This window comes from Pocillopora verrucosa, chromosome 10 (assembly GCF_036669915.1).
Source record: "Pocillopora verrucosa isolate sample1 chromosome 10, ASM3666991v2, whole genome shotgun sequence".
Classification (NCBI taxonomy): domain Eukaryota; kingdom Metazoa; phylum Cnidaria; class Anthozoa; order Scleractinia; family Pocilloporidae; genus Pocillopora; species Pocillopora verrucosa.
The window spans coordinates 12554907-12582475 of NC_089321.1; the positions used below are offsets into that span (position 1 = coordinate 12554907).

General features: G+C 38.2%; 2 protein-coding genes and 1 pseudogene across 3 annotated transcripts in view; 1 reads left to right on the forward strand and 2 right to left on the reverse strand.

Annotated features, from left to right (window-relative positions):
- Positions 1–80: 80 nt before the first annotated feature.
- Positions 81–5164, forward strand: LOC131781169 (spondin-1-like). The gene is made up of 3 exons (XM_066173790.1): positions 81–714; positions 3260–3532; positions 4044–5164. Exons 1-3 carry the CDS (start codon positions 231–233, stop codon positions 4175–4177), a joined length of 891 nt encoding a protein of 296 aa, XP_066029887.1. The 5' UTR covers positions 81–230; the 3' UTR covers positions 4178–5164.
- A 135-nt stretch (positions 5165–5299) lies between these two features.
- LOC131792917 (spondin-1-like) lies at positions 5300–8546 on the reverse strand (annotated as a pseudogene).
- Positions 8547–12548: 4002 nt separating this feature from the next.
- The window catches only part of LOC131793973 (uncharacterized), a 43454-nt gene continuing 28433 nt past the window's right edge, over positions 12549–27569 (reverse strand). For both annotated transcript variants that reach the window (XM_066173688.1, XM_066173689.1), the window contains 5 exons: positions 15151–17312; positions 14966–15035; positions 14465–14719; positions 14103–14180; positions 12549–13838 (listed from right to left, as the gene is read on the reverse strand). In XM_066173688.1, the coding sequence (XP_066029785.1) occupies positions 13645–13838; positions 14103–14180; positions 14465–14719; positions 14966–15035; positions 15151–17312 (2759 nt within the window). In that variant the 3' untranslated portion in view covers positions 12549–13644. The remainder of the gene's footprint in view (positions 13839–14102; positions 14181–14464; positions 14720–14965; positions 15036–15150; positions 17313–27569) is intronic.

Here is a 27569-nt window from a genome sequence, read left to right on the forward strand (position 1 = left end):
GCCTCGATTTGGTGCCTCACGCAATCCAAGATGGGGCTGCGTGATAAAGAGCTTATCATTTTGCATTTTATTTTCGTCAAACAACTGCGGTATGGCTTCCTCGTGAACATCACGTGGGCAAAGTCCGGAGTCCTGTTGACTTAGTGCTGGGCTCGTTTAAGTTTACTTCCTTGTTTGACGCTTAGTTGTGTTTACAACTGTGAATGGTTGTCCTATAGTTTATACCAAAGATGATTTCGGCAAAGGTTTCCTTTGTGGTAATTCTGCTAGTGTGGTTCTCTGTCTCTTCTAATTGTCAATGTCCAGCGCGAGACTGTGATGTCACGTCTTGGACATTCTGGAGTCGGTGCACTTCAGACCAATGTGGGCAGTTGGGAGCTCAAAGTCGATCAAGAATGATAGTAACAAGGCCTACTTGTGGTGGAAGAGAATGCCCTGACAACCTTTTCGAAACTCGTCAGTGCTATGGGGGAAATCCAGTTGACTGTGAACTGAGCCAATGGACAAGTTGGAGCTCTTGCACAACTCCTTGTGGCGCATCGGGAACGCAATCTAGCTCTCGTCACCGAGTTCTTACTGAGAAGTGTGGCGGTACATGTTCGTCTTCTCTCTCAAGAACAAGATCCTGCTTACAGACCAGTTGTTTCAATGGGGGAAGTGTACAAAATGGAGCATGTCGCTGTCGAGATGGGTTTACGGGAAATTGTTGCCAAGGTAACTTGCTAAAGAGAAAAGAAAAGCTCCTCTATAAACACGCACACAAGCACATCTTAATTTTGGAAGCTTATTTTGAACAGAAAATTGAAGGACCAATTTTTTCGAAAAATATTTTGGACCCAAAATGGAGAACAGAGACGGTCAAAACAGAACAATGTTTAAGACAGGTCAATCGGGAACAACTCGGCCATCTTTGCTTGAATCTGCACTTTAATATCAAGGTTTCTGAGCTTTCTCTCCATCGAAACGTTTGAGTGCACTCCCACAGATATGTACCACCGTGATGATCAGTTCGATTCTTATGCACACACGAGTAGCACTTGGGTAAAAATTGGTGACTTTCATGTAGACTTCACCATCTCCGAATGTTGTGAGATTAAAAAGTCTCTCATACTTTTGAATGAAGAACCGAGCTTTCAAAAGAGAGTGACGGTATCTGTTAAAATGAATCTTGTACTTGCGTTACAAAATTTCGACGTTTGTTCTCATCACTTATTTTCACTACGAATGTCACTGTAGTAAATGATGAGATTTGCTGACGGAAAGTGTGCTTCATTAACTTTTCCATTTCTGAGAAACAATAAGTTATTTTAACTGGAAAGTGTGTCTTTCTTGGAAAGGATGCTTCATGTGTGCATAACTGGCGAGAGCTTCCACGTGATGAAACAAACGAATAAACCATGCATTCCAGAGGAAAAGTACCCAATAAAGTTATATTAACAAATCGATTTCTCAACGGGTTGGAAATAACACAAAAATGAGTTTATTTTTCTGTTTACATTAAAGGAAAACATTTGAAATTGCGAATAGTAAGACCCAATTCTAAGAAAATGTAGGCTTTGTTGGACGTGCTGCATATCATACAAGCGAGATAAACTTAATTGATACGACCCAGACACTGCTGAAGGTTTTTCTTTCTCATTGCTAATAATATCTTTTGTGGTTTGACCTCACGTCAGCAGTAGAAGCAAAATAAACAGAGCCTGTTTATGATTAAAAAAGCGCCAAAACACTCTTTTTGTATACTCATTTCACTCGATGGCAATGTATTCCATCCCGTTGCACCATTGCGCGCTGTCGGAACATTACTAGTGAGCAGAGAGTATTTGATTCGAGGGAGACGTATTGCGTGCAAATTAAGATGCTTATTTTGAGTGTCACATTAAAAAATCCGGGGCAATTCCTTGATGATGAATTAGAGTTTTGCCTACATTTTCATTATAGAGGTGCTGCTGGTATGGCTCGTTGTGATTTCTAACTGTGCTCTTTGACAAAGACGCCGCCTTTTTCGGTCCTTGAGTACGAGTGCGAGACTGCGATACCAGCCTTGAAAAAATGCGCCAACGCGTGCGGTTTTCCAAAACGTGCTTCCAAGAAGTGTCTATAGCAAACTATCTTTGGCATTTCTGAGGAGACTTCTCGTTTTCGCTTAATTTATTTCACTGAATGGTCTTGTAACTCATCGTCAAAGATATTTCGATTAATGTGAAATAGTGAAGTCTATAGTCAGACTGTGAAGTAAACCACGACCTTAGGACATCATAACTCGGAAAAGGGCTAAAAAAAATTTGGTTTTCTATTTGTGGTATTTCGGTTGCCAATCTTATCTCTTTCACTCAAAGGAAGCAGAAGAGTTATATTTGGCTGTATTTCCAAATAATTCCTCTCAATAATAGCTGCGTAATGTTTCCTTGCTGACTGACCGTCGATACACGCGACCACGGCTGTCATCCTATCTGCAAGACGACTGCTGCATAGATTAATGACTGACCTTTTTCAGGCTAACGGAAGCAAGCACGAAGCGAACCGGAGGCGAGACACGTGCGAAGGAAGCAACCCGAAAAAAAATGCTCCTCCCTTCGCTCACGCCTGGCGTTTGCCTCCGTTCACCTGGAAAATGAAAAAATAGTAGGCCTGTTCTGCAGGCTATGACATTTAATTCTCGTAAAAAAGTTTCCAAGCTTGTCTTGTGCGGAAATTTTACTTTTTTTCCTTTCTTGCTGCGTCGTGCAGCGAATAGGATTTTATTACATATATAATAACGATCATGCTCCTTTCAATGGATAACATCTTTGCTTATATCTCTGCCTCTTGTAATTTACGGAAATTATTTGAAAAACCGGCGTACACGAGGCCTTCCAAGCGGGTTTTGATGTCGCCTTGTCACTCGTTTACCAACACTCCTTTCGCCTATTTGGTTAGGGAGATACTATCATACATACACAATTTGATTTAAGTCGAACTCGTTATAAGATTTATCTCTCTAACTTTGATGATGACATCCGCTCAGAGGTTGTTGAAACGTCAGTCATTACCACCGACAACAGTCCTTCTTAGAAGTACCCTCGCCCGGACCATAGGACTACACGATGGCATGCTAACCCCGGATTCAAACCATTTACTTCTTGTGTAATAACTAAAATAATTTAGCACAACTTTGGTAAAGCCTTTTTTTTTTTTTTTTACAAAAAGTACTGTAGAGCACCCTTGTTTTCACACCATGTTTTCTTCTAATCGCATCTTTTTTTAATGTCATTTGTAGAGGAAATATGTAATGGCCCTTCGCCAGCAGTTGACTGTCAACTTAGTTCCTGGTCAGAGTGGAGCCATTGTACGACAGATTGTGGTGTAGGAGGATTACAGACTAGAACTCGTCAGCGGACAATTTACGAGAGGTGCGGAGGTTCATGTTCTGGAGGGTCAGACTTAAAGATGGAACGATCCTGCCCTCGCAAGACTTGCTTTAATGGAGGAAGCTTATTGGGTGGAGCGTGTAGTTGCAAGGAGGGATATACTGGTTATTGCTGCGAGAAAAGTAATTATAGACAAAAAAAGGCATAATTATGTTGAAATTAAACGAAGCACGTTTCCTATAAAGGCTTAGAATGATAGAAACTGTCACAGGGGCTGCCTAGTAATCCATGCATTTATGATGATAAAGATAAGGTGTAAAGATAACCTTGAAAGCCAAAAAGAAAAAAAAAATGTAGAACTGAATTTAACTTTTTTACTAAGTGGATCTTAATAAGGTAGGTGTGACGGTTGTCAAAACACACCTGTAACTTACTTCATGCATTAAAAAATGAGAGAGTTGGGTACAATGAAACGTGTTTGCGATATGTGTTAGCGAATTCTGTGTAATTTATTCAACAACTGCAAGTTTTCAGTCTTGCTCACCTACGTGAGCATTTCAAAGAAAATTCTACAAAGTTTTTTTTAATCTTACCTTATTGCTTGAAGCGCAGAATTGGGTCACTAATCATTCAAATGACTTCCTTGGTGATCTTGGTGAATTCATTGCATATCATGTTTCTTCTCCTTTACAGATGCAGATGAAGATGAAGAAACAGACACAGGCTCATTCTCAGTCACCCTTGGCGTGTCGCTGTCTGGTGGTTTTAGCCTCCTCTTCTTTTGCTTGTGCGGTTATTGTTGTTATCGTTGTTTTTGTAAGAACTGAGCCCGGGCCTTTATTTCTCCGACGAAATAAGTAATGAAATGCCACCAAAGACTAAACCAAAGTGCAACCGCACTTTAGTGTTCGAGTTCGCACGAGGCGTTAATTTATTTTCGCCTTAAATCAGTTTAAACCACATAACCTTTTGAGCTGCTTTTTATTGTCGAAGCGTAGTTTTCACGTGGTACTCCGTAATATTTTTCTTTTAGGATGCTTTGCTCTAAGTTCCAAACCCGTACTTTAATTTATACATTTTTTTTACAGAGAGGGTTTTTCTTTTATATATCATCCACGGAAAATGGTGTCACTTTTACTGCATACAACAATGAATGTATCAGGTGATTCTATTTTTCAGTCGGTTGTTGCTACATTCATAAACATCTTGTGTCAACAAAGTGACAAAGAAAAATATTTTTGCTTCAGAACTGAGCTACTTGCCCTGGTTTATCTCTTGGAAAGCGCTTATATGCTTGTAGTCTGAAAATGGTGTCACTTTCGAACAGACCATCTTAGTATTGACCCTACGTATACAAAGAAAGTGCTTTAGGAATCTGCTTAGGCCTAAAGAAGTTTCATATGAATTCACAGTGCTCAATGAGCTCAGTGATAAAAGGCTAGTTAAGAGTTGTTTTATGTTTGTTGGGGGGTTGTATTTTTCAGTTATCAGTTAATCGAATGATCTCGAGAGCAATTGGGATCAAACAAACACGAGTAAACTAGGCAAAGATTAAAAAGTATGATATAAGCGTGGTCATAGTCGAGTGCTTACCTTTTTCAAATTGCGTGAGATTAATTTGATATCTTTCTATACAAAATGAATTTCATTTCAACTTTTCAGCCCTCAGTTTCAAGTTGTTTTTGCGCCCAATGACAACTTTATAATTTGTTCGGAATTAATTTGCGTTCTCTCAGCCATTGAGCTTGCTGCAATTTCCACAAGTACATCATTAATGTAATTAACAAATATACAAAATAAAATTTCTTACTCAAACAACACCGCTGTCGTTCAAAAGAACAGTCTTTTCACTTACAAGATCATGACCAATTCAAATCTAGTGCAAGTCTTTGTCTGAAGATGCAGGGCATTTTCCTTATTATCACAATTTTAAATGAAAAAAAAATTAATTAAGTGAGAGCGATTTCAAGTGACCAGACCAAGTCGTATCCCTATTTGTTCTGGCCTAAGAGCAGTCTTCCCCACCGTGCCCCTGTAAAAACTCGGAAAAATGTCGAAGGCTCTTTAAGGCAAGATGGACTTCACTTGTGTTGACCGAGGGTGTGCCAGGCAAATTTTGATTTATTTATAATTACTCCATATGGCGATTATCAACGGCTAATCAAAAATGCTCCCTCCCGTTTTAAGGAGACGGGTTGGTTTGAATGGGCTTGCATTTTTAAATCGTTCAGAGGGTAAGAAAGTGCCCCGTGATGAAATGAGGATTGGAGAAAGATATTCGTCCCGACTTCATCCGGGTCCTTTTCAATGTTGCATTGATACTACTGGTTTACCCGGCAAATTGTAAAAATCCACAACTTCTGACTGTGACTGAAAGTGAACAATAGTAAACGGCTCGATCCTTCGCTGGGGTCTCCAAACAATCCAACCGTGGATAATGTATGCAATACAAAACAATACAGAGAGTAAAATAAATCCTCCACAAGTTGTGCCAACAATAACCCCAAGATGATTCAATCTAGACGCATCTGTAAAAGACAATTTTACGGAAGAAAAATCAAAATAAATCGAAGGCGACGCTGTAATAGAGAGTAACTGATAAAAAGAAATACCTGGTAATTTTGAGAAAGCTTTGGTCATGTAAAGTGGATAACAGTGTTTTCTGATATTACACTGTGGAACTGTCTTGAGGCAATTATGACATAAATGTAGAAGCCCAAAAAAACATTTGTAAGCGTTCAATACGTCAGAGAAGGTATAAAAATACTCAGTCATCCCTTAGCGATTGCTGCTTGCCGGCAAAGGCAGGGAGAAGATACAGAGAACTATTCTGATGTGTTTCGGGTTTTCAAAACAGATTTGGAGAGCTGCGTTTATTATAACTTTGAGTCAGTGCATGATCACTGAAGCTTAAGGCGGTAGTAAAGGGGGTAAGTTTCTAAAGAAGCTGTGGTGCTATGTCGGTAGGAGATTACAACAGGGTAATTTATTATTATCAACTGAGTTGATAACGTAAATTGGCCACCGTAAAGAGTTTAAACCCGACTTTTCGAGCGTTAGTCATTCGTCAGAGTGTAAGGGCTAACGTTCAAACCGTCACTTTTAAAACTCTTTACGGTGGCCAATTAACGTTATCAACCCATTTGATAATATTAAATTACCCTTTTAAGTCAGTAATGGACTGGAATTAGATTATAGTACTTTGTGTGATTTAGAAATCGCTCCTTTGTAATTCAATTATCTCATCAAGTACAGTTAAATAACTGCAGTTTGTTCCTTAAGATAATTTTGAACAACCATATTCTTTTATCGGTTAAACTACACCGTGACTGCAATATATAGAAATCTTGAACTTTTCAACATACTTACTTTTAATCTATCATTTGTCCTTTCTAAAACCCGATTCACACCAATGTCAAGTCTCGACACAATATTTACCGACATCGTAAATTTCACTGCACCCAGACTTCCTAGGCTATTTTGGTGACTCCCGTGGAAATTTCCATGATAAACAAAATTTCTTCATTTTTTTTATACCTGATTATATGACGCATGGGGAAGGGGGTGGGTTATTTTCAACTGGAAAATGAAACGAAAAGCAGCTCGACAAACAAGAGTTTGAAAAAAGCTCATGTCGCTGGGATGACTAAGGAAAAGCTTCTAAAGGGGACGGTTGTTGAATATAGTTTTCGGGAAGTTAGAGCTAGACGACCTAGATTTCGCGAGGTGTAACTGCCTTTACTATAATAAAGAGTGAAGGAAATAACAAGAATGAAAGGATTAACTTAACAAAGTTGAAAGAACAATTCCCTAAAGAATCACGAGCTTAATACAACTAGGACACGAAATTTACATATTAAGTGTGAATAATTAAGAAACAAACCAATTGATATTTCAACCAAAACAGAGAATAACAAGCAAAATAATATTAGCGTCCATGAATAACATGCCTAGAAAAAAATAGAGCACCATCTCTTCCTCAAAAAAACCCAAGACAAAGCAAAAAAAAAAAGACAGTCAGATGGACAGACAAAAAAAACGAGCTTCCTTTTGATGGCCGAATAGTTTGTGTTGCATAATCAGCTGTGTAGTTTAAAGTGCTTGTGAAATAAACCTTATACTCCTCAGGCTAGTTGTTACTCAAATGAAACAATCGATAGAATAAGAACCAGTATAATTTCATACGGTAATTCAGCATAATCAAAGAATTCGGTTAATGTAAATTGGCCACCGTAAAGAGTTTCAAAGCCGACGTTTTGAGCATTAGCCCTTTCGTCAGGGTGAAAGACGAAACGTCAGCTTTGAAAACTTTGAAACTCTTTACGGTGGCCAATTTACGATATCAACTTCTTGATATTGCTAAATTACCCTGTTATACTCTGCCACCGACGCAGCACCAAAGTTATAGAAACCCACTCCTTTTATAACTTCATATGATCTGCTTAAGAGTGTGAAATTGAATTTGCTACTTTTACTTTCTACAAACGATTGCTTTATACTGAATCTCTTCTTACCATGATGCTCACAGCAAGATCCGGAGTAACCTTCTTTACAGAAACATTTACCATCCTTCAAACTCCCTCCGTTCAAGCAGCTAATCTGTGGGCAAGATCGTGTTATTGAGAAGTTATATGTACACGTACCACCACATTGCTCAGAGATTTTCTTATGACACGAGCGGGTCTGTGTCCCTGATGCGCCACACGCTGTGCTGCTAGTACTCCAATCCGACCAAGCACTTAGTTTGCAACTAACTGGCGCAATTCCGTTGCAATGCCGCGCTTCGTGGAGGTCAGGACACTGTGCTCCTCCACAATTTTTGGAGGATACCACCGTCCTTGATCGATTTTGGGTCCCTTGGTGTCCGCATTTGTCAGCACTACACCCACTCCAGAGTGACCAAAGACTCACTTGACAGTTAATCAGTGTACTGCCGTTACATTGCTGTGTCTCGTGTAGATTAGGACACTGTGCTCCTCCACAACCTGGTGAGGAGACCACCGTTCTTGATCGACTCTGAGACCCTTGTTGACCACACTGGTGTGTACTGCACGGATTCCATGAAGACCAATGGCTGACCTGGCAATTTCGTGGAGTGCATGATCTACGACGCCTTCGAGACTGGGCGTCAAAAGATGGTGCGAAGGCTAGCGTGGCAACTAGTATCACCACAGCTGTAATTTCCACAGTGATCATACTTCCGAAATCTTACAGAAACTGGATCAAGACAGGGATTTCATCTAGGAGATACACATCGAACGCCCTATAAAAAAACCTTGACTGGCTCGACCTCGGTTAGGCGCAACATGGCAGTTTGCAATTGAAATCATATTGATGGGAAAAGGCCAACATGTTTATGTATTGTCGTTATTTATATCATTAATGCCGGTGTTAAAGACCCATTTTTGACCAGTATTCATTGCGCGTGGCGTTAGCTATCGGCGGCCATCAGCTCAAAGTTAATTATATTTTAGTCCACAAGCTTCGGAGAAACAATGCAACTTAGTTTTCGTGAAAACCATGACAAAAACAGAGACGCACAATACGTAATAGCCAATACCGGGTCTGTAAAATTTATGAATGGTGCCCTTTACGTGCTCTGGTTTTCGTTGATTTGTCGTAGAGACAAAGTTTGGTGGAAGCCGCCATAATTTTAAACTATTTTATTTAGTCATCGTTGGAAAAGATAATTTGTTCGTCAGAGCTACGGGCTAACCCTCATTACGTCGCCTTTAAAAACTCTCTTCCATGGCCAATTTACACAAGGAAATCAGTCATTAAATACAAAAGTGTCTCACTTATAAGAGGATTTTATAATAAAATCCCCTGATGTGTGAGTAGTCACGCAACAGACTTGTAAGGATGAAACTGTAATCTCTGTTTTTTCCCTATCTCAATATATATCGCGTTCTACTTTACGTATCGAGCACTGTACTTCGGAAAAATCGAAACACAATCTTCCTCTATATATATATATATATACATATATATATATATATATATATATATATATATTTATGTCCATAATAATGGACACAAATTTATTTTAACAATTTTGTTGCAATAGTATAAGCAGTTACCTATTATAACTATTATAAAAATGGTCCATCAAGTGAGAGGCTAGCACCATCAGCGATTGATGAAAAGGAAAATAAGCGCCTTGCGAAAACTAACCAGCTTGTAAAGAAGGGCGGCTGGAACCATGAACTCTTAAAAATGCTTGCTTGGCCAGGAGATTATAACATAACTATTGCAACTGAAGTGAAAAGGTGTTACTTCAATATAAGGTAAGAATAAAAGACACTAAGCGCGAGGTAAAATATTTAACGCTTAAAAGAAAAAGCCAGTCAGGTCATTCGCTGAATATATCATATTCGCAAGGTAAGTTTTGAAGGGATAAACAGTGATACAGACACTTTTTTTTCACTCCTTTCAAATGAAGTAGATTTTAATTTCTGCACATGTGTTTGTTTTAAGTAGGAATTATGCCACTGGTGATTTGGTTCTATTGGAGTGCCGTCGGCATTCTTCTTGTCATACAGTTGTGGTCTGACTTCCTCGCGATCTTTCGCAAGCAAATTCCGAAGTCCAGTTCACTAAGCGTCAGGCTCGTCTACTTTTTTGTATGGAGCTTAGTTTGTTTTGATCAGAACTGTGAAAGGCAGTTCCCTAAGGTATACCAAAGATGTTTTCGGTCAAACTTCTATTGTTGTAATACTGCTGGTGTGGTTCTGTTTAATCTCTGACTGAGAATGATTAATGAAATAGGACTTTGTTTAAGACAGTACAAACAGACACCATCCAATCTATGCACATCTTACCGAAATACCCGACATTAACATGTTTGTTCTTATCGTAAAAGAGGTTATTGCTCATCGTGGTGGTAAGTAACAATAAACTGTTTAATCGTTTGTCTCACGACGTTTGTCTCTCTCTCTGACTGAGAATGATTAATGAAATAGGACTGTGTTTAAGACAGTACAAACAGAAATCATCCAATCTCTGCACATCATAACGACATACCCCACATTAACATGTTTGTTCTTATCGTAAAAGAGGTTATTGCTCTTCGTGGTGGTAAGTAACAATAAACTGTTTAATCGTTTGTCTCACGATGTTGTTACACGAGATGTAGATCGTGACGTTTCGACTGCTTACTGCTAATCTTCATCAGGCGATGGGGTCGACTGCTCAAGCGTTACCATTTGTATCAATGCGGATCGAAATCCGCCAATCGCATTAGATTACCATGATACAAATGATAAGGAGTCGACCCCATCGCTTGATGAAGACTAGCAGTAAGCAGTCGAAACGTCGCGATCTACATCTCTAGTGACTACATTGTAAGACAAACGAATAAACAGTTTATCATGTTTGCTCTTACCTTCGGCAAATCATTTCTCTAACACACTGTGATGTTGTATCCTAGCACTCAAAGGCCAATACACACAATTCAAACTGCTATTAGGGCTCACAGACGTTTTTTTCTGCCCAGAATGCTTGGGTAACTGCGTAGTGCAAATGTTAGTGAAGTCTGCGAAATGTTACAAAAAAAGAATATGAAGATCAGTCAAGACCAGCGTGGATCTAATCATTACGTTTTCTAAGCGCCCTTACAATTGAAACGGTAGTGAAGTTTAGAGACTGTGGCGTATTTGAACTTAATGAGACTTAAAAGTGTCCCATACTTTCAAATGAGGAACTGAACTGCCAAAGAAGACAAGGGTATCAAATTAATTAAATCTTGCTGTCGCCACTGAACATTTATATTTTGTTTGTTTGTTTGTTTGTTTTTGTTTTTCAATACTTTGTCTTGTTTGCACACATTGCGTGCCATTGGATTAGTTACATTAGGTACATGTGATTTTACGCGACCTCGTGGTTAAGAAAAGGTAATGAATGGTTGGGTTGTGAAATACAGTACTTACCTTTGTGGTGGAAGCGTTTAACGCGGCACTTGAACTTGCTTTGGTGAAATTGTGGGGTTTATTTTTACTACCTATTCTGCCTACGGCAATAATAAATACTAGAAATTAAAGACGAATGATTTATTCACTGAACACGAACTTTCCAACCTTCATTTTCCGCCGTGTTGTACAGCAAATATGATTCCAAGACATGCGCAATACGATGGCATATCTTTCTCGTTTCAACGAATAACTTATTTCCTTATCCTCTTTAGCTGTTTCCGGAGTTTTACGGAAATCACTCGAAACACTGGCATATCTTCCTTTCAAACTAAATATATATGTCATATCTAGGGGGAACTTGGCGTTGCGGTGGACTCGGGCCAGTTGACTGCCAACTTAGTTCCTGGTCGGAGTGGGGTCCTTTTATTATTGTTTTAGAATGTGAGCCACAATTTAAAAAAATTATGTTTTCATGAATTACTCAGACCAGAGCTTTTGAATTAAGTCAGTGCTGTCCTTAGTACGAGTTGAAGTTTATCGGCAGGGTTGTGAAGAATAACAAACGCATGCCATTGGTATTTTTTCTCTTTGTCGTATCGTTCATTTAGGTTACTTCAATTTGATTGTCCAACTCCCCGTCGAATCGCACTTCGCAGTTATTGATATAAAATTACAAAAACTAATTAAGTTCTGGATGCAATGCTTAGGCAGTTTTTTTAATTTTATTTTTATCGTTCGTTAATTCGTTGAATTCACCGGATAGTTTCAGCTGGCGGACCGGAAGGTTTTCAAACATTGAGAATAAATAGATTCATTAAGTTATCGTGAAAATTTATCTACATCAATTTAAAAAAAAAAATCTAGTTTTGGAAAAAGGGAAAGATAAAGTTAACACTTGTAACAATTTACATAAAAAGGGGAATAAAAAAAAAGTCATCTTGAATTTGGTTTATGATCAGCAATGGCTAAACGCTGGAATGAAAGGTCAAGAAAGGCCTTTACTAAATTTGGCACCGGGGGGAAGCTGTGGAAGGGGGCGGGAGGGGGGCGGTGAAGAGCTTCAGTTGCCCTGTTCAGTTCATTGTGTTCTGTTTTTTATGGGAGACACGTTTCTCTCATCACGTCTTTCTTTATTCAGGAGTACGAATGGTTAACCACGGCTAAAAAAGGGAATCTGAAAAAATGGAATAGGAAAAATGTACAACTACATCTTTCACTTTCTTCCAGCGAACTAAGATTTTATAATTTTCTCATTTAATCACATGTCAAGCTAAAACACACACGATTTTATTTTGGCTTTACATTGACATGCAAGGAATACATATAGGTCAAGGGGAAGATAAGATGTGTTGCTACAGTAGCATTATTATTATATTTATATTATTATTATATTTATTATTATAGTAGCTACACTCAAAACTGATTCGTGCACAACTGATGATTTAATATATTTCAGTGAGTATTACTAACTACAACAATCATTGTTTTTCAATAGTGCAGTTCATTCTCAAAACGTCCTTCTCTACCTAAGAGTAAAAATGGGTAACTGCAATCTGAAAGGTTGATCTGATGTTCAACTAAGTTTTTTTCTCTCTGAAACAAAATCCGTCTTATTCTTCCATCAACTCGAGAAGCGAATTTCAGAGTGTACACGTGTTACTAACTACGAAATCATTGTTTTCTAACTGTCAAGATAATATGAGAACTGGATACCAATACAGAAACGGTACATGTACAAGGAAACCTTGTCACTTCATTCGAGCTCCGCGCTTCAAGAAAGTTTTTCGATGCTGAATAGAAGGAAAAACTTACTGGTTAGGACTATATTTCAAACGAGTCTTGTATGTTACTTATTCGAACTCTTAAGCAAAAGATGCTATCCCTTCCCTGCACCGTAAGTCCCTGCGATTATGTTGTAACAATATTCCGATATAATGAAGATTTGTTTTTTCTTGTTCCTTTAATTACTTGTACGAAACACTCAAAAATAAAGAAATCAGCACCAAAACCATAGCCTTGTAGACATGAATGTAATGCAAAACTGGATTATTTCATCATGTGCTCACCATGTAAAAATTCGTTGTTCGCTACAAATGGCAAATTAGAATTACTGGTGCGATACTACTTTTTGTCATCTAACAAACGTTTCGTATGGAAATCAATACAAAGAACTATTCAAATATTACAAGTGCGATTAGAAGTGACTCTAAAACTGCTAAAGTGTTGCCTAACACAGATTATGGCTCTCACACTACGATGCAAAATTCAGGAAATACAATATTCCATATATGTTTTGCTAATAAGTCGTCGGCTGCTATCTTGTTTTTCGCGTCTGCTTCTTGCTGTGTCACTCACCTTCATCCGGTTTTCATATTCTAAATCAATTACATAAGATCTGCAACAACTGGTAGTTCGCAGTCGACCAATGTGTCATAGATTTCTCCGACACTCAGGTGGCGATGCTTTGCCACAGCGCCAAGGACAACGTGCGAGGGATTCACAACTCTCTCATCTAAAAAGCGAATCTCGATTTCGGAGAGACCCAGCTTTTCTGCCAACGGTTTCCACCTCTCTCCAACTACGTATAAAAAGATATTATGCTCTTTTATAAATTGTGTTACAATTGAAAAAACAGATTTTGGCCTTAAACAAGACTCTACTGTAGACAGTATGGTCAATTGGCATAAATTGCTGACATTTTCTTGGCGCCCGAATCTTGTTAATTCCCGACTTTTTCCGAGAGTCCTTTTCAGCGTCGAGAGACGACAACCTATTAGTTCAATCAAAGATTACAACTAGTTTAGGAAGAAATGGGTTTGTGGTCGCCAACCTAATTCCTTACCCGAAAGGCTGAACGTCAAATCCTTGTATTGTTTATGTGGCATGCAACCAACTGACATATCCTCATTCAACAACGGTCCTGTAGAGACAAACAAACAGAAAAAAATATGTAGCAGAATGTACCTTAGAATACTTAAAACAAAGACAAATATATATATATATATATATATATATATATATATATATATTAAAGCAGATCCAAAGGGCATCAACAGCAAATACAACTTCACAATAAAATCAAGCACGCGTTGACATAATTTTAGTGTTGCATTGAGAGGACACTTGTGTGAGTAATTCTTTTTACCTTAGGAACCTATTTCCGCTCCTCCGTGCGAAAAAAAAATCTTCTCTTGTTAAACTCACCAGTAGTACCAGCAGGTGTAATCTCTCGTAAGTGTCTCACCAAATCCTCCCGTTCCTCAAATTTAGCTCTCAAGGCGAGGCCGCGAATCATACTTTTCGTTTCAGGCTCTGGAATGGCCAAAGATGCTGGTTCCAACTGCAGAGCTTCTTGAAACTGAATCACAATATCCCTAACATCACTTCCTGAGTTGAGTGGAATGGACTGGATGGAAGTTTTGATACTTTCGGGCAGCGCAAGATCTTTCCGTTTCGTTCCTTGAAAATAATGTAGAACGAATTGAAATAGCGAAAAACGAGAGTAAATGCAAAAAGAGAGAGTTAAGTAGACGGAATGTATTTTGTTGACGCCCAAATATTTTGAGTTGGTTAAAAGTCTGTTCCGGGAGAAACAATAGTATGCAAATTGCTCCATTAATTGTACGAGAAGGGATCTTGTTAGCTCTTTCTTTAAGTACGACATTTTAATTATGATATAATGTCGTAAAAAAAAGGGACCTTTACCTTCTATGGAAAATATGTCTTTCGCACCAAGGGAGCCTCCGTGACTTGTTGCGTGGAGAGCTTGCAGTTGCTAAAAAAAAAAAAATTAGATCCACTTTTAAACCACTTGAAAAAAAATTACATTGAACTTAAAAAGTATTAGCGTCTTATCAACCCCAAGGAAGAGGATGGGACTGGAAAAGTACCTGATTCGTTGACAATCCGGCACCTTCCTCTTCTTCCCCAAATAAGAACCAACATTCAAACTGTTTGACCCGAATCCTGCGATCCCCAAGAAGGCTGCGTCCTGGTCTATCACAATGTCGACGCTTTCTCAAATCCGATTCTGACAGGAAGTGTAAACACTCACATCCGCGCACTTCATGATCGCGGCATTTCCCCGACCCTGGTCGAGAACAGACTGGGCAGCAGACACACATATCGTACTTCACGTTGTTGAGCCAGTGAAACTCTTTCCACATGCATTCGAGCATAAACCTCAATTCCCAGCGAACAGCACGGGATATGTCCGCTATTTTCTCGTCATTGTCTGCGCTGTAAACGGCGACCTCAATAACTGAGGAATGGCACCAAAAAATGACGGAGATACCTTGGTCTGGAAGAATGTGAAACATGGCAAAATTATGAAACAACTGTGGGCTCACTTTGCTCTTCCATTCTTCACCACACCAATGGAGGAAATGCAATATGAGTCGGGAGAATAGACCAGGAGGCACTCGACCTGATACAAATGTTAAAAAAAGTGATGGAGCGTTTACAGAGTCAAGAAGCTGTAGGACGTCATCTGTTGGGGGTGACATCAACATGGACGGTACAAGGTACTGCTTGCTATCTTTAGATGAAGACCAGGGGGAAATCAAGCTTAATCTCTCCATGATGGCAATGAGGCTCTCGTGACTTCTTTGGTCGTTGAGCAAGTCTCTCCAAGCATGGTCAATGAGCTTTTTATCCAGGATTCCGGTTTCTTCAAGTTGTATCCACAGGTCTTTAACAGGATGCTCCGTGTGCTTAAAAGGCCTTATGGTGATTACGTTTTTGAGGACATCAACGAGCCATTGAGGATCTAATATCACCATTCTTTCCAACTTTAGAGAGCCACTAAAATGAATCACAATTCTCTGATCATGCAAAAAATTCAACAAAGTGGAAAATTCCTCATCTTCTTGGATTCCACAGTCTTCAAATGCAATCCTCTTGGCCTCTTCAAGCGTTATCCACTTATCATGCTTTTTGCGAAGCTTGTTTTCATACCTCAACCACTTCACCGGAATTTCTTCTTTCGTCAGCTGCAGTTCCTTCGCAACAGCAAGTACCTCTTCTCTCAGTCGCTTAACTTCAGTACATTCTTCTTCACTGCCAGACTTTGTATTATCCACGACGAAAACATCTTTATACAGATGTTCCTTGTAGGTCTTGTGCTGCAAAAAGCCGTACGTTTTTAAAGCAAGGCCTCTTGCGTTAGATCCACCAAATGGCACGTCAGCATGGGTGCATACCAGGAATACTGGGGGAAGCCTCCGTGGCACAACATTGGGAACGGTCTCTTGAGAGCTTAGAACATCTGGACTTACCAAGGAATAAATTGATGACATCCAAAAGTCCAGATAATCAAGGTTTGTTTTACTGCATTCAATGTCCACTTTGTCCTCGAAAAGTCCCGTTTTGACTGGCGGGATGGCATTCTCGTCTGGATCACAACTCAAGTCAGACACCAATATATAGATAGCCTTCTCCGTGAGGAAAATTGGATGGGTTTCGTAGTACACTGACTGTCCACCAAAATCCCACAGAACTGAGTAGATGTTGTCTTCATGGTTTGCATTTTCCTCCTCTTGAAGCAATTTTTCAACCAGCCTGGCTACTTCCTCGGGCAATTGTCCATGTAAAGATTCGATATTTCTCGAGGGCTTAGTTGAGCCATAACGAGAAATGTTCGTGCTTGATCCATCCAGAGGCTCTAACTCAGACTCTGAATCTGACTCTGAGTCAGAATCTAACTTTGCTAAATTTGCCCTTTGTTTTCTTAAAAATTTACTGATCACTTTCGCTGCTGCAAGGTGTTCAAATTGATCTTCTGCCTCAAATTCTACTTCTTCGTTCACCTTTCCACTTTTCCAAATCTCTGTTGATACTTTAAAGTACAAAGAGTCAGTGTCTATTCCGACTGTGCTTTCCTCTTTTTCATTGAAATCTTCTCCTTTTAAGGACTTTTTTAGACTAGTTTTTCCTGTCCGCTCCTGTCCGATCAACATTACTGGTATTCTCTTGATGCAGGCCTTTCCACCCGTTAAGGCTTTGTTATATGCCTTAACAGCTTCAGGACCTCGAGCAGAAATTTCTGAAGGGACTGAAGATGTAATTTTAAAATCATGCGTTAGCGGGTATAATAACCGGTGGTTGTTTCATGCAAGTTGAAGAGGGGTAGGTTGTCTTTAAAATATAATGCTACCCTCTTTTCTGGTATTGTTAGCTCTCAGTCTTCAGAGAGTCATGTAATGAGATATTTCATCATTTGGAAATATTAAAATATGGTTATTAGTGATACATATGAGTTAATGACCAAGCGTTCACTTCATATTGACTACGTATTACATACGCTCAATGCAAAAAAATTTCCCTCTGCTCTCCGAAATTAAAGAAAAATCAGGAACTAACAAGCATTTTGTGTTAGTTCTGTTGTTTCCGAAGTTGCCAACTGTAGGCTCTGAGGCAAACCGGTTTTCCCCGCAATTACTTCACGGCCCACTAGCAGAAATATTTTTCTCACTTCTCTGACGAATTTATAGACCTTATTTGTCGGAGCTAGAGATCGGAACTAGGTTAAAAGCTGCTAACCTAGCTCCGTTTAGCCAACCAGATGGTTACAAATTCAACAACCGTGCTCCTGTTTTTATTTACTGGATACATAGGCTCTATCTTAAGAAACACACATATCTACCTGACGGTGTAGTTTATATTGTGAATTTTGAAACACTGCTAGAAGAAAATTACTAAACCGATGGTAGACAACTTACTCAGGCTAGGTATGCAAAATCATATCACTTCTAAACCGATATCGCTGAAAATACTCATGCAGAGGAAAACCTGGGTTTTCACATGATATGTACGTTTAGAGTAAGGCACCACGAACCCTATATAAAAGAACGAGCATTAATGGCGGCGAGTTTGTTTTTTCCCGGAGAAATAACAGGGAGAATGCAATAAATTATAATTTTTTTTAAGCGAAAACGAAATATCTACCGATACTGAACTGCATCATTTCAATATTTTATTAAATGCATAAATCTACGAGCCTACAAAACCCCTCAAGGGCAAATTTTGTATTTGAACTGAGTTTGATGTTGTTGCTCTCTTATTCAAGTAGCTTCTTCACAAAATTTCTTTAACCTCTGAAAGCTCAATCTTTATAACCAGCGTTACAATTTTCGTTGCACATTTGAATTTGGCGGCTTCTGGAAACAAAAAATATACGGCATATAACCGTCTTCGTGTAAACAGTCCCTAAGGTAACCAAGTAAAAACCAGTCAGACCACCCTGTCATATACAATAAATGAATATATTTGTTCCATTTAAAAAAAATTTACGTATCCACTGTGTAGTGTAAACATGAATATTGACAGACAGTAAGAGAAAAGTTATTAAACCAATATTAAACAATTTACCTCTCCTGAACTCTAAAATGAAAACAAAATAAATGAACCAGGATATGTATGCAATATCATATGAGAAAGCTGGAAATACCCATGCAAATACGTATTTTTAGAAGAAGGTACCGTAGCCCTTTTATAAAAGGGCGAGCATTGATAACATTCGTTCGCTTTTTTTTTTTTCAGAGAAATAACATTGAGGGCGCGATGAATAATACTTCCTTCAAGAAAACCGAAATCCTTTCTGAAATTGAACTCTTTAGCTTTCAAAATTTTTGTAATGTATAAATCTTTGAGTGTTAGAAACCAACAAGAGCGAATGAAGGACGGAGATTTTGTACTTAAACTGAGTTTGATATTGTTTAATGTTATTGTTGCTAGCAAAAGCAACAACAACAGCGCTGTTGTCGTTGTTGCTTTTCTTTAAGAGGTTGCTTGTTCACATATTTTCTTTATCCCCTGAAATCATAGTCCAAAGAGCACGCAAAATGCGAGCTTCGAATACCAAAACAAGACAAAAATAATATAAAACAAACGACTGTTAACAGGCAAGTATTTGTTGCTTGTTTCTTTATGTTTTCCTCTTAGTATTTTCGTTTGTTTTTCTCCCATGTATACAACTCATAAGTTAGGTCCAGTTCCAATGTCGAATTTCTAATTTGACGCATCAACTTTCCTATTACGTACATTACAAGTACGATAGGATTCATTTCTTCTTCCAAAAAATTTGCTGAGAAAGGAGGAATAAGATGAAAACGCACGTATCGTTGATAGAAGTTTTATCCGTTTAAACAAATATCCCGACATATTCCCGACGAAAAGCGAAACATATGGAAATTTCCCTTTGTTCTCGAAATGAAAATAAAATAGAAAATTATTATGAAAAATCATCTCCGCCTTCTTCAGATTATGCTAAGAATACTCTGAAGAACGAGTTTTAAAGAAAAGCTCTGTTCTTTTGGCTTTGCGGAAGGAGCATTGCTAGAGCTTTTAGAGCGAGACTTTAAAACAGTACCGCCAAAATATGGTTTTGACTTAGTTTCGACTAATTCGCTGCTTAGTGTAAGAAAGCAAATCTCTCTACTATGTTTTTCCACAACAGAACAAATAACCCACTGTACCACGGAACTTTGTTGATCTATTCACGCCTTTTTCGGACTCTGATCAGAATGCTAGAATAATAATTTAAGTGATAACTTGTCTCATTCTCTAATTTAAAATGCTCACTACTAGTTGGAAGGAATTAGGCCATGTATCAATATCAAGGCATTGATATCTCTTACAAAAGAAACATACAGCAAAGTCAGTCTTTCTCTTCCAATAGCCTGACCATTTTTAAGTCAACAAAAAAAATAGCCATAACTTCTAGATTTCCATTCAAAATGTCCTTTCCAAGTTTCTTAATAATAGACGGTCAAGGCAGCATAAGTTTTAAAATATAAATGCTATCTTCGGAACTTATTTAATCACTACACATGCGCAGATAATGGTCATAAGATGGCATCAGACCACCTATTACAAGCTAAGTCTTTTTTGTCCTGAAGAAAATCATTCTTAGTTTAGTTGAGGTGACCAATAAACGAAAATCAATGTCTACAACATAGATTCCCTCCACTTAAAGACAAATCCTTAGCTTTAGCAATTCTTCACGGTGGCCAAGTCAACATTATCAACTTAGTTGATAAAACCAAATTTTCTTGTAAAACCCACCGCCCGCCTAGGCAGCACTTCAGTTTCCCTACAAATTTACTCCTTTGATACTTAGCGTACAGTGTGCAACTTGTTAAACTATGTGGAAATTGAAAACTACAAAGATTTAGTAAAAGCCAATTGCTGACGCTTTTTCTTGAGACGCTGCAAGGCAAGCAAAATAAGGATTACACTAAAGTAAGATCTGAATCATCTCAGTTCCTTACTAATTTTGATGAGAATATACTCGTGGATCAGAAAACCTCACTGATTATTCATGTTTGAAAGAGGATGGATCGTGGAAATAGCTTTTCGCTCTTGTTGGGCCTCTCAAAGAAATGATGGATTAATATAAATAAATCATGACACATCTAGAAGTGAGGTATTGCTAAAAATTCAAAAAGGGCTAATTTTGTCGCGCCGCGAACATAATCAAAGTAACAACTAAGAATGCTCTCCTATATTGCACACCAAAACGTTCAATACGAGTTTTTCCAAAAAACTTAGAAAGTCTTTCGTAAGAATTAAGGGTAACTTACGCGCAAAAAAAATTTCGACACTTGCCTCGCAAACCTTTCTTATTCGTAACGTTGCAATTAAAATTTGTTGACGACTTAACGATGAAAATTTCAGTTTAATTTCGATCACATTTGGGAGAAACTGAGAACACTAAATCGATGTCCATTTTAATGGCTACGCACAACCTGATTTAATAGAGGAAAAGTGGACTGATATGATAACTGATAGCTTTCATCGACATCATCCTTAAAGCAAAACTTCAGAAGATATGTTTCATAAACTCGGGCTTTGTGTTTCATCAGGGTTTCTCAACACAAGGAAACTGATGAAAGCGGCCGCGTGTTTTCTTGTACTCGAGTGTTTAGAAACCCTGATGAAACACGAAGCTCGAGTTTATGAAATGTCTCCTCAAAAGGGTCTAATTAATTAGCAATAAACACAAAAGCAAAACAAAGATCATGCGTGTATTTGGTTTTTGCTTTCTCTTGTTTCATTAAACTGTTAAAACATAAACTGATTTGCTAGTCAGTGTTATGAAAGATGTTTTTTGCAACTGCAGCTGTTTAATTAAAGGCAGTCTTACTTTGCATTGAACTCCTCTGTCGCAATTTTGAAAAGTGGAAGATCTGCTACGTCGGGATAAGTCTTGCCAGTTTTGATCAACAAAAGTAGCCAAAAAGAAGTTTCTGTGCTCGAACTTTCGAAGTCCAAAAGTACAGGACAAAGAGAGGTGGGCTGTTGATGTTTTCCGAAATTGGCAAGCTACACGCGAAAAAAATCATACACTTTTCTTTATCTATCGCTAGATATCTATTTGCAAGACGCAGAACACACGTGAATGCACAGGTAATAAATATCTACTTTTATAGAAGTCACAGAGTCCCTTCGTCTCTTTCTAATTCCTGAAGGCATATCGCAGAGAGGAAAAATGCGCATTAAGTGAAGGGAAGGGAAGTGGCTCACTTGAAATTCACTTTCAGAGGTTAAAAAAAAAATAAAAAAGAAACAGGTAGCAGCATCATGTTGTTTATTGAGCAGCTACACACTGAGGATGAAAGACTCGAGCAAATAAAATTTGGGAGACAAACGAAATAAATCTATGTTCTCAAAGCCTAAGAGTTAAAAAAGTTAAAACAATTTACATACTCGCTGCCGGAAAAAAAAAAAAAAGCAAACTGCATAGCGTTTTTTTTTTTTTTTTTTACCGGGGAAAATTAAAACATTGCGGTCACACGGGAAATCACTTTTTTTCTGAGATGCGAAGAAAATTGCTTATAGTAACTATTCCCGAAAAATACGGACCATGACCATATGCATTTTTTAGTAAAGAATAAAATTCCTAGACTGCATTCTGGTGTGAGTAATGCGGCGAGATTTCTCTCTCAGTCATTGAGGTTCAACAGCTTCTTGCTTAGAATTCGGTATACCAAGCTGTAGTATTGTTCTTTTGAAACCGCTCGCGCTCAAAGGGCGATTCATAACTATTTGAACAAGTCATTTGTTAATGATAAATTACTTAAAGTGTTAGTCAAATATCACAGCATTAACAATAGCATAGCTAAGCGGGAAAGGTGCATTGACAGGCCTTAGAAACCGGGCAAGGGAACGATTCAACGAAGGCCTTGTGCAATTGTATTTCTCCCTTATTCCAAGCTTTTGCCGATCTACGGTATCGTTAGGAAATGGAAAGAAAATAGAAAATTATTTACGTTCCTGAAAGATACCATAGATCTCCGAAAGCATGGAATAAAATGAAATACAATAGTTTATTATTATCCTATTTAATGATAAATACGATAGAAGAACAAAATTAAAAGTACACACAAACAAGTTAAAATAAATAGAACCCGCGAAACCGGTCATATGAAAAGGGGAAAATTTGCACAATACGTCACGCAAGCTGGGTTTGTCCAGTTGATTTTGATGGTCGCAGGGAAATGTCGAGTTTGTCGCTCAAACCCGTTGTGGTCCATAACAGGGTAACATCGTTAATGAAAGCAACAAATTTGCAGAAAGGCGGGCTAGTTCATCGTGTTCCGTGTGCTAAATCTCGGGGGAAACTGCAAGAATTCTATCGGAGTGTTTGTGTGTTGTTTTGTAAATATAAATTCTGTAACGTAATTTAACTTGTTTGTGTGTCCTTTTAAGCAACGCAATATGTCTGTAAAGGACCAGAATACCAAATTTTATTCTTTAATTTTGATCTTCTTCGCACTGTGCGTAATTCATAAACTGATATTTCAACGTAAATTATCGAGAAGGCGCCTTCCGATCAACTTTTTTTAATTTGTAAGTCACGCAAGCGCGCAAGCGTTACCACTGATCACGTTTACACGATTCGATATAAAGTTGTGAGATAGGACATGTCCATCATTAGATTTATTTACCTCAGGAGGTAGAAAAAACATTCCTAGCAAAACCTAATTTATACAACGTGAAAACAAAGCGCTCAGACGCTCGAAATACCGTGCGCTAGAAACCGTCAGAGAAGGTAGCGCTTTAAACGGATCAGTTGAGATGGAATACCTTGGTCATTTGCGAAATTCAGTTTACACCGGTCCATTCTGGCATGGGTAATGCGGCGAGATTTCTCTCTCAATCACTGGGATTCAATTTATAGCTTCTCGCTTAGAATTCAGTATACCATGCTACAGTGCTGTTCTTTTGAAACCCTTCGCGCTCAATGGGCGATTCGTGATTATTTGAACGAATGATTTCCTAATAAATTACTTAAACTTTTGGTCAAATATCATAGCATTATAAAGAGCGTAGCTACGCCGAAAAGGCAGATTGAAAAATGTGGTCTCAAAGATGAAATCCGAAATACGAACAGAAACCTCTTGGATGGACCAGGCTGGCACACACTTCCGCAGAATACAAAGTTTTAGTATTCAACGTCCAGAAAACTGGTGCAAGGAAAAGGTGGGTTGCAGATTTCACCAGATAAGAGTGCAAATCTAGGTTTTTTTTTAATCAGCCAATTTTATCTGCAAGATTCTCCCAATGAGAGAGGTCAGTTATGAACATTAAACGGAATTAAACTCAGAAAAAATGCTCCACCCAAATGAACTACAGTGTCAGCACCAAAAGGTCAACAGACATCAGTGAAGAATTACCCCGGCTAGATGCACCTCGTTTTTTAGGCGTTTATATATTGTCACAGTACCTGTTTTATGCCCTAATTTCAGTATGACCGCCTTTTTTCTAGTTACGAAAAAAGGCGACTCCAATATTTTGAAGTTCGTGATGTACAGGAAAATATACGTTGTAAATTTTGATGTACCACGGTCCTGCCGAAAACGACTGCATTTATAAAAAAATGTATCAGACTTTTATCCTAAATTTCATTTTCCTTTTAGAAAGCGAGCTCTGGGGAAAGTACCATGGCATAAACCGCCATAACATGAACCGCCATAGCTTTCAGTCCGTGCTAACTGTCAATATTCAACTTGTATACCAACTGAAAGTAACGGAAGGATAAAGCGTATTAACGGTCGCGCATAAGAATCACCGTTTACCTAAGCAATAAACCACACTTACTATCGGTTCCTCGGCGCAAGAAACTGCGTAGGAGATGTTAGGAGAATACGAGTAACGCTGTTAAGCCACAAGCCGGAGACAAAAGTATACAAATAGGAGGTCGTTCAACAAATTGACCAACGGTAAATACGTTATCTTTCTAGATAAAACCATCCCTACTTTTGTTTCTGGTTGAGTGCACAGCTTGTATTAGGCTGTGTGATAATGGAGATTTCAATGACCCATTACCACAGACAGTTAACTTCCCTCTTTTTCTCTCTCGGTGAATATAAAAAAAAACTGAAAAATGGGATAACATCTAATGATCGAAATAACAATGAGGATCAAATGCACCAATGACAGCGCACTAAAACACATCAATAGGAACAAATCAAAGTGCTATACAATAACAGCGACGAGTATATATTGCACTTTAAGTAGAGAGAGGAGAATAAAGTAAAGCTGTTCGACTTGTAGTTCTCGTTGCTAAGGAACTCATCCTATAAAATCAAACAAAAGAATTTGTATTGTTGTTATCGATTTACTCCAACTTAACAATTATCCATATACACTATAAATAGACTGTAAATAAACACCTCCAAGTTATTATAATTTCTAATTTTTTTGAAGTTCTACTCAGCTTCGTGCTCTTTGATGGTATTCAGATTTCCCGTTTACTTTACGGCTAGTGCATGAGTCTCATTGTCGCTAAACCACTCAAATCAGTCTCTAAACCATAGATTAAAAAAAATATATATATATATATCCGGCGAAAACAATTAAAATTTGTAATCACATCTTTAGTCAAAAGCTCTTACTTGCTCGAAAACCTGTGTTAATCACAATCATCAGAATTATTTTAATCAATTAACATACTCAACTCAATCCTCTCACTGCTATAAATCTCGAGCCCTAAAACCGGCCAAATATGAATGATAACATTATGATTTTTTTAGCTACAAATAGAGAAGGAACAGGCCATCCTTTATTGAAATGGCACCGAGTTATAGTCAACACATTGCTTGAATCAAAAAATTATCTCAAGTCACAAAACTATCAGACTTTGCTGACTAGATCCTAATTTCTTCGCGAATGTCCCGATTGCCCATATTGCGTCGGTTTCATTTTTAAGCTCAAATTTGTTTTAAACTTTTCAATTTAGAATAGTTCATCCTACCATAGCATTCCAGAGTCATACGAATAAATAAAGCATGATAATATAAGAGCATGCAAAAAAGTACAAGATATCAGATATCTGTTGTTATTTAGACTATACCTTCATTACAGGCATATAATCAATATAATCATGTTGGCCTATCAAATCTTTAGTTACTTGGCACTGTAATTGGAAGGACATGGAAATCGTCAAGTTGTTAGAGACCAAGTCCGCGAGTTAGAAAGTAAAAGGCTTTAAGTCTTTTAAATTCATTGAACTTTTCTTTTCCTAGCTACCTTCCACCTCATGCTCTTCAGAAGGTGTTGTAATTTCCCGTTTATTTGACTTCTAGTCCATGCGTTTATTTGCCGTGAAGAGTAAGAAAAGGCTCCAAAAACTTTAACAGGAAAGCGATCCAGTCAGCGTCAATATTATAAAGGTCAATAGAAATCTGTGAGGAGAAAAAACAGAAGATGTCTCCTAACGAAGCACGAACTCCAGAAGTTTACATCGCTTTCCAGGGTTCACGAGATGCCGCTGGTTTTAATTGGAACGCCCCACTGACAGCGCAAGTAAAGAGGGACTCGCATGTAGTGTAATTCATAGCAGAGAGGGCTTGAAACGAATTAACTTGACAAATCTCAGTTGCCATGAAAAATTGATTTTATCACCCAAATGACCGATGCCTTTCGTATTCCCCTAGTGGGTACGGGATGATGTCTTGTTTCCAATGCTTTCAATCTTGGATATTCTGCTCTTCTACATTCCATTATTTAGCAAATTCTAGCAAATTTTCCGCCATTTATAACTGTTCCGGCAGCTTCTAGGTGTTGTGTGTCCTTTGAGAAAAATATATCGCTATGCAAGCTGCATATGGCCAGGCGCTTTGCCTGAGAAAAAGCAAATCGAGCTTTTCAGTAAATTCATATTGTGTTTTACTACCTTCAAAAGTGTTCAAAATTTCATTTTATACTTATCCACCTGATAATGGCGAAAATAATGATAATGATAATGATAAGGATTTTATATAGCGCTAAAACTATACGCAATATAATCAAGCTAATGTATAAGCAAGCTAATACATCAAGACAGTACTTCAGAAGCCATGTAGGAATAGGATCCAGCCGACAAGAGGCAGTGGAGGATTTTTTAACAATCTTAGACACCTCTTCGATGGATAGCGCGGAAAAACTCTCCAGATTCTCCTTAAGAGTAACAGGAACGAGTCGAGGTTCTTGAACTTGAAACTTGTCAAGATTTTCCTTTATGATTTCAATTTTTTTTTTAGGAAAAAGGTACCAAATTCGTTAGCTAGCTTTGTGGGGTCAGTGTGCTCTGGAAGAGCCGTCTCAAGTGGTTCCCTACATAAAGAATTAACCACACGAAATGACTTGCGAGAGTCACCCGCACACTGATCAATTAGGTTTGAATAATAATTCACACCTGCAGATTTAAGAAATGCAGAGTACTGATTACGAACTTTATGATAATTATTCCAGTCACCAGGCAGGTCAGTTTTCACGGCTCTCTTTTCAAGGCGACGACGTTGACGCTTGAGTTGTTTAATGTCATCATTAAACCATAGGACCTTTGGACGATTAATCATAATCCTTGTTTTAAGCGGGGCCAACTTATCCAGTATGTCAGTAAGGGTCTTGTTAAAGCAGTCGGAGAGTGCATCAATGTTGCGTTACAGTTGGCCTTTGTGCCATTTGATTCCTTCAAATAGTTTTTCTCTCCCGCTTTCATTAATCGCCTGTTCATGTTCGGTGTGCATATAAAGTTAATTTATAAAGTGTGATTTCAAGCCACCAGCGTATAGGGACTGATATGTAAGTTGTTTTCGCTTGTTTTGTTGTTTATCTCGTTTCGAGCAAGCTCTTTCGTCTTTATTTGTATATATATTTTGTGTTTGCCGTAGCATTTGGTTCATTTATTAGTTCCTTTATTATGTTAGATTCATTTACGCTGTTAAGTCGCCACGTGTTTAATTGAATACAATCTATAATATAAGTCCCTTTTTTAATTCGCTTACAGTTTACAAGATTGATTAAAGTTATGTCCCTGTAACAT

What these genes read in the sequence shown, in the direction of transcription:
- LOC131781169 (XM_066173790.1), top strand. Translation starts at nt 231, where the DNA reads ATGATTTCGGCAAAGGTTTCCTTTGTGGTAATTCTGCTAGTGTGGTTC. An exon ending in TACGGGAAATTGTTGCCAAG is followed by an intron (nt 715 to 3,259) that starts GTAACTTGCTAA and finishes TGTCATTTGTAG; the next exon opens with AGGAAATATGTAATGGCCCT. An exon ending in TGGTTATTGCTGCGAGAAAA is followed by an intron (nt 3,533 to 4,043) that starts GTAATTATAGAC and finishes TCTCCTTTACAG; the next exon opens with ATGCAGATGAAGATGAAGAA.